Genomic DNA, 16,175 nt, shown 5'->3' with positions numbered 1-16,175 from the left:
AGATGACAAAATTAAGATTTGGGTAGATGAAAGATCCTGCCTACATCACATAGCCGAGAAACAGTAGAGCTGGGATTTCAATAGAGGTATTCTGGGTCCATGGCTTGTGCTTTTCTCTGTTCGGTTCTATGCATTTTTATTTCAGATACTAAATGAGTTGATGTTTCTTCCTCAGCCTTTTAATCGAGTGTGTTTCTCCATTGTTCAGATTTCTGAATTATCCAAACTGTAACTCCTTCGAGCTTTTCAGTGGCTACGACTAGTCCAATGCCACAGTATTTGTCTATCAAATGGATTTCCTTGTATCCAATTCACTATTGATTATAAGGCGACTCTGTTTGGGAGAAAAGAAAACTCTACTAAATATATACATTGATTATGTGATCTGTTCTGACTTGAGAACTCTTAAATGTGGAAGGAAAATTTGTCTTAGAATTAAGGTAGTACAGTAGGTCTCTAGAACTGAGCAGTTTTGGAAAAAATGTGTTCTCTGTCATTGGATAACTCAAGCAAATGGTTTGACTTAAGATCTTCCAATACAAAGGTTCTAGTGTTATCTGATTTTAGGAGGCTGGTATTTGTTAAGATAGAGACACCAAATTTACTATTTGGATAGATATTTATTTCATCCTACTATATGCTAAGTATTCTTTTAGGTGCTGGGAAATTTATACGTGAATAAAACAAAAATCTCTAACCTCATAGAGCTGGCTCTATCTGGTCGTAAAGGGCTAGGGACATTCCAGCTCTGTCCTTAAGTGTGGGTCTCATACTCATGGTCCAAAGTGGTTGGTAGACCTGCAGCCGTCACAACTAAATTCCAGGGACATGATGACAAAGATAGGTATCTCTTTAGGGAGAATTTTTGGATGTGCCACCTGACCTTTCTGCTTAAGTCCCTTTGGCAAAACTTAGGCCTGAAGCCAGCCTAGCTCCTAGAAAGCTGGGAAATGTTGTGAGTGGTAGTGTATCAGCCTAAAGAAGGAGAAAATAGAATGGATACTAGATTGTTTGAGTAGTAGCTCTTAGGCTGAAACATTAATTTTTTTTCTTTTTTGAATAACTGATATTTTCTAAAATGCCACAAAAATAAGCTGTGGTATAACAGAGTACATCCAACTGGCTTAAACAGAAATGGAGATTGAGAGTCCCTTGTAAATCAATACACAATGTCCAGGGTTATCAAGGCTTCAGGGATGGTTGGATGCAGATGCTCTGTGTCATCCAAACACTGGCTCCTTCTTCATTCTTCTTTTCAGTCCTCTGTTCCTTCTTTCAATTCACATCACTGCTTCATCTAGTTTGGCTTTTTTCTTTTTCTTACATAGGTCCAGGAAGTTCCAGATTTATATCTTACCATCTTTCTGAACAATAGTATAAATAGAGGTCTTTTACTGCAGTAGTTCTAGTCAAAGCATAGGGCTGACTGTTATTGAACCATTTTAGAGCACAAGCCCATTTGATGGGTATGCTGATTGTGTTTCTATGTCTGGAGTTAGTAGCACCACCATAACCTACCTCATGAGTGGAAAGTGAGGAGGCTGGTTTTTCAAGGTGAAATCAGGGTACTTTGTCAGAGAAGTGGGACATGATGCTGGGCAGGCATTGAGTATCATGTGACCACCATAAATCATTCCCACTATTTGTAAGGCTGGCTTTTAAACCATGACAGGTGCGCACATTCACTGCTCCTGAGATCATAATTGGTACTTTTGTCTTGATTTCCACACAGTATTGCAAACTTTGCATCTTGGTTATATGTTCTAGACATGCAGTAATTGTTAAGTGATGGCAGTCTAAGGCTTCTGAATCTTCTCTGACCTCTTCTGATATTGTCTAGACAAATGGACAGAGCATGCCCTGTGCCTTGGGCAATTATCTGAGTAGAAATAGAAGGATTTTCTGTCCTTAAAAAGATCCTTCCAATTACTTTCACACTCGTGTCTGAATTCTGTCATTAGATCGTCACAGTTTTGGATGAAAAGTTCTTCCTTTTAAAATACTCTCAGTGGGATATCTTGTCATGCCATATCAATTACTTACACCTTATAGGGGGTGAATTTTTCAGAGCCTTTTAAAAAAATAGCATCTAGATGTGAATGAGATTCCATAGTTGGAGAGTGTAAACAAGAGTTCTAGAACATGGTCTAGTGAAAGGCGGATTGATAGGAGAGACAGGAAGAGTGAGTGTGGGGCCCTCAACTTTTTCTGCTTTATAACCTTTTTATAGTAGGCTGTCAGAAATAATTTCTTTGAGGGGAATTGAGAGTTAAGTGTGGAAATCTGTGGGAAATGGGGGACAGTCATGGCCATAAAATGAGGAAATGGTACTCTCATGTCCTTGTTTGAAAATATCTTTTAGTAAGCGATTCTTCCTGGTTGGAGTGTATAGAAGTGAGAAACTCTCTTTGGGAGGGGTGAAAATAATCAACTTTTAAAAAATCTATTGATGAACATTGCCTGGAAGAACACTGGTCTAATATTACAGAGGTCTCATACATTTTTGGTCATCCCTCCTAGTTAAAGTAAGGTTTTTTCAAGCAGACTCAACATGTTTTTATTTTACCTATAAATTTTATACATGTGCCACTATACTAGTAATATTATAATATACAACATGTACAAAGATGGAAAATAGAAATAATGGATAAATTTTATATAAATTTTAATCTTTTCTTCCTGCACTCCAGGGTATCATTTTTGTACTCTCTTTTGAAGAATACTGATATATTGGGAGTCTCGTTATGTTTCTTTTTGATTTTGATATAATCAATTATTGAAATTCCTCTTACTGGCACCTGTTGAAGGTCCAGGTTAAAGAATATTAATCCTTAGTAGATACGGAGAGACTACGATTTTTTCAAACTAATTGGTGTCCAGGTGTTGAAAAGTAACAATTTCAGACTTTTAACTTGTGTGTGATGGTGGTTCTTGCTTTTTAGAATGCTTTCCTCCTTTTATACAATGGAGCCCAACGAGCTCCAGAGGACAGGTGTTATGTCCACTCTGGACACCATGCTATTCTCATGTCTAGCAGAACCCAGCCCTTGGAAAACATTCAAATATTTGTTGAAAGAAAGAAGAGGAGAAAGACAAGCTGCACTTTACAAGTCTTTTTATTTCCTTCATGCCAGAAACCTGTAGTATTTATTGTCCTAGCTGGTAATGTAACCAGAAAAAGCTGGACGTTTGGCATGTTTTTATTTTTTTTCTTGACCACTAAAACCAAGGTTGGTGATGGCTGAAGTCCACAAGATCTGTTTTTGAAGCCAAACTGTGAAATCTGGTGCTTTCACATTTATGTAAGTTATACTCTCAGTTATTTTAAGTGAGATGTATATTTATCATATATATCATATACACCATATATGAGACATACTATATATTTCACATATATATCACGTAGACAAGTAACAATGTATTTTCTCATTGGTACTTGCTTCCACCATACACAATGAAAAAGCCATCTTTATGCTTACAAAATGATGCCTTTGCAAGGAATGGAAATGTTAAGGTAATGGAAGTACTGATCATTCTAAAATGTTAGATACCCAGGCTGCCATTTAAAAAGATATATCAAATTACTGACTCTTAGTTCGGTGATTTATGCACTTGGACTTACTTTCTAAAGACTCTTAAAAATTTCTTTTTTGCTGACAGAACAACATTTTTGTAGATTCAACCTGTAGGGTTTTTTCCCCTTATGGTAGAGTAGTTATGTTGTAACCATAACAACCCATTTGCAGTGTCCGGACAGATGTTTTTGTCTGTTTGGTTTCATAGCCCATTTGGCAAGAGTATGTAGTCCTTCGCATTTCATTCTGTTCAGCGTGTTGAGTTCAGTATCAGAAGGACTCTTCAGAGCTCTTGTCAGGGTTATTGGAGGTGGGGAATGGAATGTGCATTTCCTCAGACATTGAAGAAAGTGTTCTAGTCTAAGAATAAAAGATGTGGGTTCATGTCCCAGCTCTCCTACTAAACAAATGGGTGATCTTGGGTGTTCTAGTTTCCAAACATGGCATCCGAATCAGCTGCAAAGTTTTTGTAGTCACATGTTTTCCTGGGCCTTACCTAACCTGAAGTCAGAATTTCTAGGGATGAGGCCTGGACATTTTGACTCTAGACAGCTGATCTTGTGGCAGCCAGCCATTCACACTTGGAAACCTTGGCTTAACCTATCCATGACATAACTTTCTTACCTGTGCGTGAGGTTAATGATCATGCCTCCCTGTGTCTCCACTGTGTATGTGAACATCAGCCATTGTGCTTTCCTGGACATAATTACATTGTATCCAGTACAGGCAAATGCTAGGCTTTGAGCTTTATCAACTGCATGATTATAACGAAGATTAGTTTTTCCTGGAGAAAAATGCTAGGACTTTTACTTTATATCTGGTGAGAGAACTGCAGGAAAAATTATCTTCTCTCTACCCCTGCAAAACTTTGTCAAATTCTCTGAATGAAATAGGGATTGCCTAGACCTTAAAAGGCAGATCTACTATGGTCCAAACTTGAGTATAGGCTTAGAAAAATTCACTTCCTTGCATCAAAAAAGAAATAGCATGTTCATGGTTTCACATTTTTTTTACTACTAATTTTTGAACTCTGTTCCAGTTTATCCAACCTATGATCTGGTTACTGTGCTAAGCTTTTTACATCTAATACAAATTTTAATCCTCCTAACAATGCTGAGAGCCAGGTGTATTAAACAGTCTGTAAATAAGGAAAACTGAGGCTCAAAGAGATTCACTACCTTGGCCATGGTCACAGGTTAGTAAGTGCCAGGGGCTGTACTCTGCCTGAGGAATTGAAAAGAGGAAATGCAGGAGAAAGTGTTATCAGCTTCTCCAGCCTAGAAGCTAAGTTTCAGCTGACAACCAGATTCATGTCTTGGATGACCATGATATGGAGACCAAAGACTGATTTCTAAGATCTGGTGAAGGGGTATTGGCAGGTATTGTTTGGATGACAAGGAATTGGATTTCATGGAATTTCTGATACATTTAAGTGCTTGATTAAGGCAATGGAATTAACTCTTTGAATTTAGGAATATAGCTGATAATTCAGAGCACATGTCCACATATCTCTATCATCACAGAAAAGAGGCCGACTTTGAAGGTTAAAAATGTAAATCGAGGTAGGAACGCGAGTCACATTTATGGCTTTTTATTTAAGTGTCCATATTCTAGCCACTGTGTTGAGCACTTTAGCTTAGCTGACATTAGCTTTCTCAGTCACTGCTCTACATTTAGGGGGTGGGTTTTGGAGAGGCTCAGAGAGGTTGAGTGGCTCCTTAAAGATCAGATTGCTCAGCAGTGACTAAGCTAGAACTTGTGTCCAGTTGATGGCCGTCCTCCATGAGTCACCATTGAGTAGTAGTTCCTAGTTGTCAGGGAGGTTGTATGTCTGGCTTCAGTGATTCGGGTAAGTGCCAGTAAAGGCATTTGCCTCCCCTTCAGTTGGCTTTCAAAGGGTGATTTCTTGTGGTGAGATGTATATCTTCCCATGTGGAACTAGATAAGAGTCAGATAATCTAGATAACTGATTTAATTTTAAGGCATCTTAGAAAAATTACATGACCCTGGCTTTAAACTCTGTGAGATTAGAAACCAGGTATTCCCAGCACCTGGCACAGAGGAAACACTCAATAACTATTTGTTGAGTAAATGACCTTTACATAATCTGATTAAAAGGAATCAGACTGATGGAATTAGGATTATCTAATGCAAATTGAGCTTCTTGTGGGCCCTGGATGAGTTCAGTTAGCTTTTAAAACTAAATACATTGGGATAACTCTTCTTGCTTAGTATTAGTAGTTTAAGCATCAGGTCCTCATTTTAAAAATAAGCTTGTGGCCACCTGTAATGTTCTCACATAAACCTCAACTTTGAGTTTAAAACATCAGGCTCATTTGACCTGCTAACATTTTGAAATGTAGATAACTTCATTTTTGTCAGTAAGGTGATAATTGCAGATTCAATTATTTTTAAGAGAATGTGATGTTTAAAAGATCAAGGGTAAAGCTGAGAATCTGAGAGTCATCTTTAAGGTGGAAATATCCTGCAGGGAGTGTGTGCAGTGAAGTGACTACTTTTTCCTTCTTTTGAGAAGTTTATTAAAACATCAATTAGCTGAGCCCTGCTAGATTTTCTTTTGTGGGGGTTTAATTTATTTATATGGGTCTACCAAATAAATATGTATTTTTTCCTGATAGGATATTTCAGTAAATGATATTGTTGTTGACTTTAAAGTCTGCAGCCTTAGTGTGGTTGATAACTAGTAATTTTAACTTAAGATGTTTCAAGAATGCTTTACTGTTAATTGAAAGGATTTTCCCCCAGTATCACAGCCAATGGCTTGTCCTGAGCAGCTAATTAGTGCGATTTTTCCACAGCTGCATTTGCTACGGCACAAAGGTTTGCTCCTGTTTTTATCAAAAGGATCAGTCTCTCTGGGAATGTTTTAACCTGACAGGCTCTGAATAGTAAGACCGATTATTTATTTATTTATTTTTAAATAGCCTTCTTTTTTGGGTTTAGAAAAGTACATCTGAGCTCTGAACACATACTGAAAAGTGGAAAAATGCATTTTCTTTTAATGTTCTTTTAGCAAAACCTTACCAGGTGAATGGATTATTTTTGAGGAGTGGTTAGGTATTTTTATGGTGTGGATGAATGCATGATGTAAAAATAATAAACAGAGTATTTACATTGTTCAGTCTTTGTACATCTGTAGGAAGCTATAAAGGAAAGAGGGATTAAGTCTTCTGGGATGCTGAAGACTTCCAAGAGAACCAGTGTGCTGGGTACACGGCAGTACTTTCCCATCCTATTGCCAAAATACGGTCTATGTTGGATCCAGTGCCTTCTAGCCAAACGGTGACTTGGATGGCTCAAGTCATTTCTTCATGCTTGTAAATTAGTTCATGTTCCTCATGTTCTTAAATTAGTGGCATATATTCTGCCACTGAAAAAATTATTATGGCTTTATTATGGTTTAGAGGGGAAAAAGTAAAGAGAAAGAAATGTACCTATAATTCCACTCCCACTGTGGCAGCTATGATCATCTTGCTCTGGTCATGTGTGTATTTGTGTACATACACACACTCTACTTATTTTAAATTAGAATGTAAATCTACTTTTGATCCTACTTTTTAATTTACTCTTAGGACATGCATTTCTCACTTTGCTCAGTCGTGCGATTAAAAAAAAGGTATATTAGCAAATCTATGTATCGTAATTTACTTTTTTTAAAACCCATTTTGTGCTTAAATGTTTTGAATGGTTTTGTTTCTTCAACTTCATTGAGGTATAACTAACAAAATTATTTAAGGTGTGTAATGTGATGATTTTTTACATGTGTATATTGTGAAACATTCATCACCTCACATGGTTACTATTTTCTGTTTTGTGGTGAGAACAATTAAGATCTGCTTTTTAGCAAATTTCAAGTGTACAATACCGTATTATTATAGTTACCATGCTGTGCAGTAGATCCCCAGAACTTACTCATCTTGTAACTAAAAGTTTGTATTCTTTGACCTACAGCTCCCCTCATAATTTACATAATCATGCTTATGTTAGGAGACAAATTTAGGTGGTTCAGAATATTATGAAATTTGTTAACAGATTTGTAATGTTTTGAATTATTTTCTCTGGAAAATTATCCACCAATGCAATTTCTGAATCAAATCGATAATATTATTGTTTTCTTAACGGATTGTGATAGTGTATACCAGCAAAGGCTCAGGGTAGCATTATCTTTGCACTTTTTCTTATAGTGAACATTTTTTTAAGTTGAATCATACCTTGAAGACTTTCTTGCGGCTGGCTTTTCTAAGTTTATTATATTGTGTAGTTTTTATTTACAACCATAAATATATCTCTACACCATTTTTAATGGCTATATAGTATCATATTAACTTATCACAGTTTACTGAAACAGTTTTCTGCGCTGAGTAATGGGTTAACTGCTAGTATAATTTTTATTATGTGGCTTTCTGAAACTCTGTGAGGGTGAAACACAAACATTTCTTTATCCTTTAGCATGTTTGTTTACGTGTAGAGTTTGAAGGTTCCTATCTTTAAGGAGTTTATAAGGCTGGTCAGTGATTTAAAGGCTTTATTTTGCCTTTGTTAGAAGATTAGATCAATATTGGGGTATATACTCAAGGAAGGACGCTTAAAGGTGCAACTACTTCTTTTGAAGAGTAATTTTGGAGTAAATATTTTCTCAAATGTTACTCTTTTTCTGTTTCCACACACTAATTAAAGTTTCATATTCTTTGCCCTAAACATGGATTTTTTTTTTTAAGAAAATGATATTACTGGAAACAAATTTTCTATATAATAGTAATTGCAACAGCAAACATTTATTAAAGCAGTACTACATAGCACTCATAAAGGGATTCGTGTGCATTATTTCATTATTTTGTTTAATCCTCACAAAATCTCTAAGAGTTAGGGCTTTAGAGTATAAACGATGCAAAAAACATTTAAAAAACATCTCCCATTTTAATAAAAGGGTAAGTAAAAAAATATTATTACTCTTTTTTGGATATGGTAACTAAGGCAGAGAGAGGTTTAATTACTTGTTGATGTCATAGAGCTGGCAAGAATAAGCAATAGAAAACCATATTTAGGGATATCAGGAAGTCCTTTCTTCTTGACTTATGACAAGGGTTTAAGCTTTTTAAATAATTTTGCATAGAATAAGTACCGATACCATTAGAGGTAGACCTCATGGGGAACTCACAGAGCGTGTGTAGGATAGGGCTTGCTGAGATGAATCAGAAGAAATGACAGTATAAAGAAAACCAGGCAAAGAATTGGGTTGTCAAACTAGTTTGTCTTCTGCCCTTTTTCCCGTGGACTGAGGTCGAGTTCACTGTTAACATTCTGGTCCAAATGCTTCCTTCATTAATAATTTTTACTTCCTATATCATAGAAAAATTTCCTCCTGACAACATTCACCTTTTCTTTAAACTGTTCTGTGTTAGTAAACATTTTAGATATCTTCAAGGAATTTAGATGGCATGTAGGAGTAGTTATTTGGTTAGATTTGGCTATAAAAAAGGAAATGAAGCAATTTATTTTTAAATGTGGAAATCTGGGTGCCATTATGACGCCTCGCTGTTTGGCACTTCATATGGTGACACTATATTTGGTGGTGATGAGTAGTATGTGATATAAAACTTCGAAAAAATAAGCTGTATGATAAAAATGCCTGGATGCAATCAGGCTGACATTTTAATTCAACTTCTGATGACTTAAATCCCATCAGCTCTTGATTTTTCAATCAGGTGGAATACTACTCCGTGACCTGATTATATTTGCATAGGCTTATTTCATAGTTTGGTGTAATTTAGGATACCCCAAAATGCAAATGAAGGGTCTCATTAGGAACTAACTAGGTGTTTTTTGGTTTTCCTACAGCAGTTCCGAGGAGCATCCTGGGGCCTCCAAGCCTCCGATAAGCTCCTCCAGTATGACATCACGCATCTTGCTACGCCAGCAACTCATGCGTGAGCAGATGCAGGAGCAGGAACGCAGGGAGCAGCAGCAGAAGCTGCAGGCGGCCCAGTTCATGCAACAGAGAGTGCCCGTGAGTCAGACACCAGCCATAAACGTCAGTGTGCCCACCACCCTCCCCTCTGCCACCCAGGTGCCGATGGAAGTCCTTAAGGTACGTGAGTGTCACTCTTGTTGGTTGGGCCAAGCCTTCTTCTTCAATGTTTTCCATTTTCTGGGTGTTTTCTTTATCTCATCGTGTGTATGGTTATATTGACCCATCTGAATCATATCCATGTCAACTCCATTGATTTCTACATGCCTTTGTATTTCCAAAGAAGGATGCCAACTAACTGTAAATTTAAAAGTAATCCTCACTCAGTGGGGGAAGAGTATTGATGTTTCATGAGAAATTACAAGGAGGAATAGATGTTTGTTATAAGGATATCTTTCCATCTTTCTTTGGGAAAGTTTCAAAATGTACAAGTTATCTGAAATGAGCCTCTTCTAATAACTTGTGCATATTTTTTCCCTAAATACATACCATGGCCATTCTTTAGTTTTCTTCTTTCTTGAGTAATTAATCTTGGCTGTAGAATCTGACTCTTTTAGAAAGTCTCTTCAGATATAAAACAGTAGAAGTACTTTCTATGCTTTAATAACCAGACTGCATAATCCTTTAACTGAAGTGAGTCGTCTGTTTTGGGTCCCTTTGATTTCTTGCTAGAGTAGAAGCTGCAGGAGCTTGTTAGCATCATTCTATCAGGGACATATAGCTTCCTAATTACTAGGGAAAATTGTAACAAGTCTAAGAATAGAATTCCATCTCACACATGTGTCCTCCACACATCACATTGGGAGGTACTCCTTGTTTAAAGATAAACATTCCAACTCTTAAATGTGACTGATGCAAGTAAAGTTAAAAAGTAAGGAAGGGGACTTCCTTACTTTTCAATTTTTTTAATTTCATCACCTAATTGATTCATTCTGAAGTGTCCCAAGTGTTACTTTCATTCAACAATGTGAACTTTACCCGCCGGTAATTCATTGTTGGTCTTTGTATTCATTCCTGTGCTCAGAAAGGACATCTCCCACTATTTAAAGTTTACTATGAAAGCACATAGAAGGGATGCTGTGTTATAATTGGGAAGCAATCTATGATCCTTACCAGGAAGTAGGAAAGGGATTCTTTAAAAACAAATTTTAAGTCAGTTGTTTTCTTATTTGCAAAGACTCTTAAAATGTAGTGATGGAGTACTGAAACTCTTTCATAGAGAAACCAATTAAAATTTTGTTAGGTGAAAAAGATACAAATGGTTTAGCATAAAATTTTACTCTAATGTGATTAAAGTTCTGGATATTGCCCCAATTAATGGGTATTTTATGCACTGCCCCCCCAAGTAAAGGCAAGGTTTTCTCTTGGAAATAGATTATACGTTAAATCTTTCTGTTCTGCTTGGATGAAAATTGACAATCACTAGGTTTTTATAGATCTAAGATTTAATTAAGACTTAAGTTGTCTGGTGTCCATAAGAATCATAATTGTTTTGTCTATACCTTAGATTATTTAAAGTTGTATGAATTAAGTAATAATAAAATAAAATGTGGAGAAATATGTCTCTTTTATTTACTATAATAGTCTATTTTTTATTAACCCGAAGGACAAATTTTAGAAGAGATGACACAGATTTGTGTTAGTAGTGGTTTATATCTAATTTGAAGGTAATGCTTGATATTATATTAAAGTATATTAGTTGAAATCTGTATTCCTATTAAGGCAGTTATATCCATGGAAGAGAAATTACCCAAATATATTGAAATATTTCCATATCATTTTAAAAATGGACATTGTTTAAAAAAGTTTTTATACTTAAAATATGTAATTGTGAAATGACTAAAATGAAAATCTATACTAATTGGTTTGAATAATATACCCGTTTTTCCTTATATGTTATTATGTCCTAGTAACACTGGCCTTAGCTGCAACCCTCAATTTAGTTATGCCAGAAATATGTCCAAAGTTAAAGCACAAATAAATTGTTAGAACTGGGAGACCTAATAATCTAAATACAAATGAACAAATGGTAAATTTATATTTCATACTGAATTAGTTTATCTCTAACTTGTGCATTTTTATACTTCAGTTATATAAATTAGTGAAGTGTGTCATAAAAATGAAAAGAAAGAAGTGTAGGCATAGCAATGTGGATAGGTTTGGTAGCTATTTAGACAGGTTTTAGTATCCTTAAGTGGAAGATCAAATAAAAATATACAATTTCATATAAGATGGCATGCTGAGATTCAAATTACATTTTAAAGGAGAGTATCATAAATGATTACTTCAAATATTTAAATACTTAGTAATTTATAAAAATAATTGGCATATTTTCAAAAGTTTTATGTATGAAAATATGAATTATTACAGAAAGGTGAGAGAAATATTGTCATTTTTTTCTTTTCTCTTTTACAGTTTTTAAATCATAAGTATATTCTTATGAAGCAAATGGTTAATAGAAAAACAGTTAATTTGCTTAACATTGGCCCATTTTTCTATGAGTATACATTTTTAAGGAGTAACACCAAGTGTACTGATTTATGCATAATGATACAGATTATATTGAATAAATATTTTTTCTAATAGTATAGTCTGAGTAAATTCATCATTTAATTTTTAACGATTTAAATTGCTAAAACAGAACATACCTGCTTCTCAGTGGAGGTGGATGTATACAGTCAGACATGCTAGCGTGTGCTGAAGAATCCTGGGTAAATCTCTCCTCCCACTGGTTTGCAAGAACTTGGTAGAAAATCACGCGCACAAACTCATGTTACCAACACTTTGCTGCTGGTGGGTTGAATGACTGATTCTGAAAAGCTAAATTAGTGTTTTCTGGCTAATCCCTTTTCTTTTGCAGAGTTATGCTTAAAATGTGAAGCTTCATAAAGCATGTTTTAAGTTGTTGACAGCTTCTAGTAAATTTAAGACTAGTCTTTGGAATTCATAGGGATTGGAAATTTGCATTACTTATTCCTCACATGGGCATCGTTTAGTCTACACGAAGCTTTGCAGTTTTAGCCTCTGGTTTCTACATTGATTTAATTAATTTCTGATTTTTACTTCTATTGATTTTTATGTTAGGTGATATGGAATGATTCATCTTATTGCTTTGTATTTACATATTGGAGATATCCTTCAGGTTTCTTAAGAACAGTCCTATTCGATTGGGTATTGTAATTTAAGGATACTTTGTCATAAATTAACCAATTCTTGGAGTGCATAATGCATTTTTCACAGTAGTGAACACACTCTGTATTTCAAACTAAGGGTTAACAAAGTATGTCATTAAAAACCATTAATGGAAGCAGTTTCTTCCACAGGTGAGTTTTATTGACATGCAAGCCTGAGGTTTGAAATTTGATCTAGCTCCTTTCAGACAAAAGCAGAGGAACCAGGGACCAGCCTTATGGACACATGTGGGGTCTCGTGGCTGAAGAAGCATCACATACCAACCACTGCATTTTCATCTGTACATCCATCAAGCATGCATTTTCACTGTCTCATCTCTCTAACTCTGACTGATTATAGAAACACTTGGTTGCTCTGATCTTCGACTGGCAGGTTCATCAGAATTCCTCCCCGTGTGGACTCTTGACAGTATATAACTTGAAAACATTAGTTTATAGTTTAAAAGCGTTCCTCTGCTTAGAAATTTATAGGCAATTGTCAAGGATTTCCCTCTTTACCTCCCTTCCTTCTTTTTTTCACCTTGGAATTTAAAAATTTAAAGGCAAGGCGTTCTCTCTGGAATAAATTGTATACTGAATTTTTCTTTCTCCTTAGGAAAAAGGTTAAATGAATTTTAAAGAAAAAATTGTGTATTTTTGGTAACTTTAGGATATTTTCTTTTAAGTAGTTTGAAGGAATTTATTTTTAAATTTTTCCTTTTTTCCAAATCATCTCAGATAATCCAAGGAATTAGGCAGATTACTGCAGAATGAGAATGCTGTTCATCAGATACTGAAACACATTTTGCCAGGGCCCTCTATATTGTAAACTAAATTCACGTTGGCATTTGTTTGCTGGTTGTCTCATGGTGTGGCATCCCATTTAGATACTGATTCTAGCAAGTCAGGATGGATGGATGTCCTGCTTCCTTGTCACCCTGTCCGACAACCAACATTCTATGAGATTTCATAGATGAGGGAAAGGGTAGGTGATTGAATTGCTGGCCTTTCTCTGTAATTTATGAAATCTACCTGGTGTTGAATTGTCAAGGTGTGGCTTATTCTTTAGGTATAAGACAGAAACATGAAGAAGGTGTGTGGAGTTATAGGTGAGTTGGCGGGTTATAAATTAGAAGGGATGGCTCCCACAACCAATTATGCATTTAATTTTCTTCCTGGTTTATTTAGGCAGGAATACAAAACCTTATTAGCATCACATTGGCCAAAAGAAGCAGGAACAGATACAGCATGTCTCAGATCGGCTTGCCTTGGTCCCCTTAGTTAGGGAATCTTGCTAGAGGTGCTGACCCCATAAGAAATGACATCTGAGAATTCTTCTAATCCCATAGTCCATGGGCCATCATGTATGTTTGTTACTGGGCGGTGTGACTTACACAAACATGCAGCGAGCTTCGATTTCAGGACTGTTGTTAAACTTCGGTGTCCTTTTGGTTTTGAATCAAACGTGGTGTCTACAAGATCACATCTTCTCTCGGGGACAAAGGGATTCAGTTTCCACGTTCCTCAAACATCTCTTCATCTTCCTAGAGACCTTGTTTCCCTACAGGGTCTTTGAGTCTCTTGGTTGTGTCACTTGGATGTGTTCAGTGTCGCACGTAAGGTAATTTTCTTTCCCTTTAAAACTCATTTTTATTGTAACTCTACTCAGTACTCTGTAATGACCAATATGGGAAAAGAATCTAAAAAGGAGTGGATATATGTATATGTATAACTGATTCACTTTGCTGTACACCTGAAACTAACACAACATTGTAAATCCTCTATATTCCAGTTTAAAAAAATAAAAATAAAAATCATAGACAATACTTGTTAATTTGGAACTGATTTAAACACTGTAGAAGGAGAATCCATCAGGACACTCTTCCTCCCTCCCTCCACCTCTTCTCTCTCTCGAGCTCCCAGGAGGGAAGCTGCTGTTAACAGTTTAGGGTGCAGCCTTTCTGATTTCTGCTGCTTTCCAACCTACAGTTCCGTTTTGTGGGAGCGAGATCTGAAGAAATGCATTAGGTAGTTCTGATCAGGTAGACGTAAACCCTATATTTCTTTGTTCACCTTTTCAGATGGAATGAAAGAAATAGTTTCTTTTCTTTCTGGGTTGTCTGTACTTTTGAGAATACTGCTTTAAACTCCCTGTCCCTTAGGCAGAATGGGGACTTCTTAGCCTGTGTATTGGGAACGCTTAGATCATTCTGGTGATACAAGTGTGCACCCGTTTGCCTGGGCAATGACTAGTGGCCCATTTGCTTCCCACGCAAATGGGAATGCATACTTCCGTGGGCAGGGGGTTAGTAATCTCAGGGCTGTCACAAGAAAGTGCCCCATAGAATTGTCTTACATTGGTGAAATCTAAATCTAACTTAACCCAGGGTAAATAGGGCATGCATCTCAGTAAATGTGCATTGATTAATTTTAGACATCTTTTTCTGCCTCCGCTGCTTTTAGTAACTAAGAACTAGTGATGAAATGCTGACTGAAAAAGTCATTTTTGCTTAGATTTTTAGGCCTGGTCCACTTGAAAGCAGCCCTGTGGAGAGCAACTGTCTACAATAAAAGAGTCAACCTTAACACTGCGTATGAATTAATTCCACTTTTCTGGAAACATTGAAACATCAGCTATAATCCCATGTTCACTTGGTAATATTGGCACACAGTCGAAGCAATTTCTCCCACTATGAGCACGTGGCCATTTTTGTGTGGCCAAGCGGTACCATAGAATCTGGGTGGTGTGATCTCAGGTTGTGGATCCGTCAGCCGTGCTCAGTGGACACCTGAGCCATGGAAGTTTGGAAGGGTCACCTTCTCCTTAGGGACAAGGATCTTTATTATCTTCTCAAAGAGCTACTTTGCTATCACTGGAGTCACCTTGTGGGTTTACATGAGGGGCAGCTGCTCAGCTCCTCTTTTTTTGCTGTTTAGAGAAGCCATACTGATAGGTGCAGTCGTTTCTCATTTACACAATTCTCATAATCCTATAACTGGAGGTCAGGGTAGCATCTTAAGGGAGTACGTTGGTCTGGGGCCTAGAAATGAGGACTGAAAATTGGAGTGGGCCTCTTTTTGTATCTGACTTTAAATGGTAATTTCTTTTCAATGTGATGAGACCTGTATCACATGGATTCTTAACAGGGGTGATATTGTCCTCCAGAGGAGCAAATATTGGCTTTTGGAGGGCAAAAAGAAAAAAAAAAAAACTAAGATGTTATAATGGTTTGTGGTCCACTGAAGGGCCATATTACATAAGCAGATATACAATATATGCACCTGCTAAAATCTCCTCTGGTTGGGGATGAGAGGAGAGATAATTGGCGGGGAGGGGGAAGGTCTAAAAAGGCTGCTTTGGTGGCGGGGGGGGGGTTGTGATGAAATAAAAAAAGACTTGAGAAACATTCCTGTTTCTATTGCTGAGTTTCTGTTCAACAT

The 16,175-nt window shown here is 36.5% G+C and overlaps 1 protein-coding gene across 11 annotated transcripts in view; it reads left to right on the top strand.

Annotated features, from left to right (window-relative positions):
• The window catches only part of MITF (melanocyte inducing transcription factor), a 215,059-nt gene that overhangs the window by 123,089 nt on the left and 75,795 nt on the right, over nt 1–16,175 (top strand). For 8 of the 11 annotated variants that reach the window (XM_057705490.1, XM_057705486.1, XM_057705481.1 and 5 more), the window contains one exon: nt 9,435–9,684. In XM_057705490.1, coding sequence (XP_057561473.1) covers nt 9,435–9,684 — 250 coding nt within the window. The remainder of the gene's footprint in view (nt 1–9,434; nt 9,685–16,175) is intronic. The other 3 variants (XM_057705482.1, XM_057705480.1, XM_057705485.1) reach the window with 1 other exon arrangement.

This window comes from Hippopotamus amphibius, chromosome 13, assembly GCF_030028045.1.
Source record: "Hippopotamus amphibius kiboko isolate mHipAmp2 chromosome 13, mHipAmp2.hap2, whole genome shotgun sequence".
Taxonomy (NCBI): Eukaryota; Metazoa; Chordata; class Mammalia; order Artiodactyla; family Hippopotamidae; genus Hippopotamus; species Hippopotamus amphibius.
This window is presented reverse-complemented; position numbering and strand designations above follow the sequence as displayed.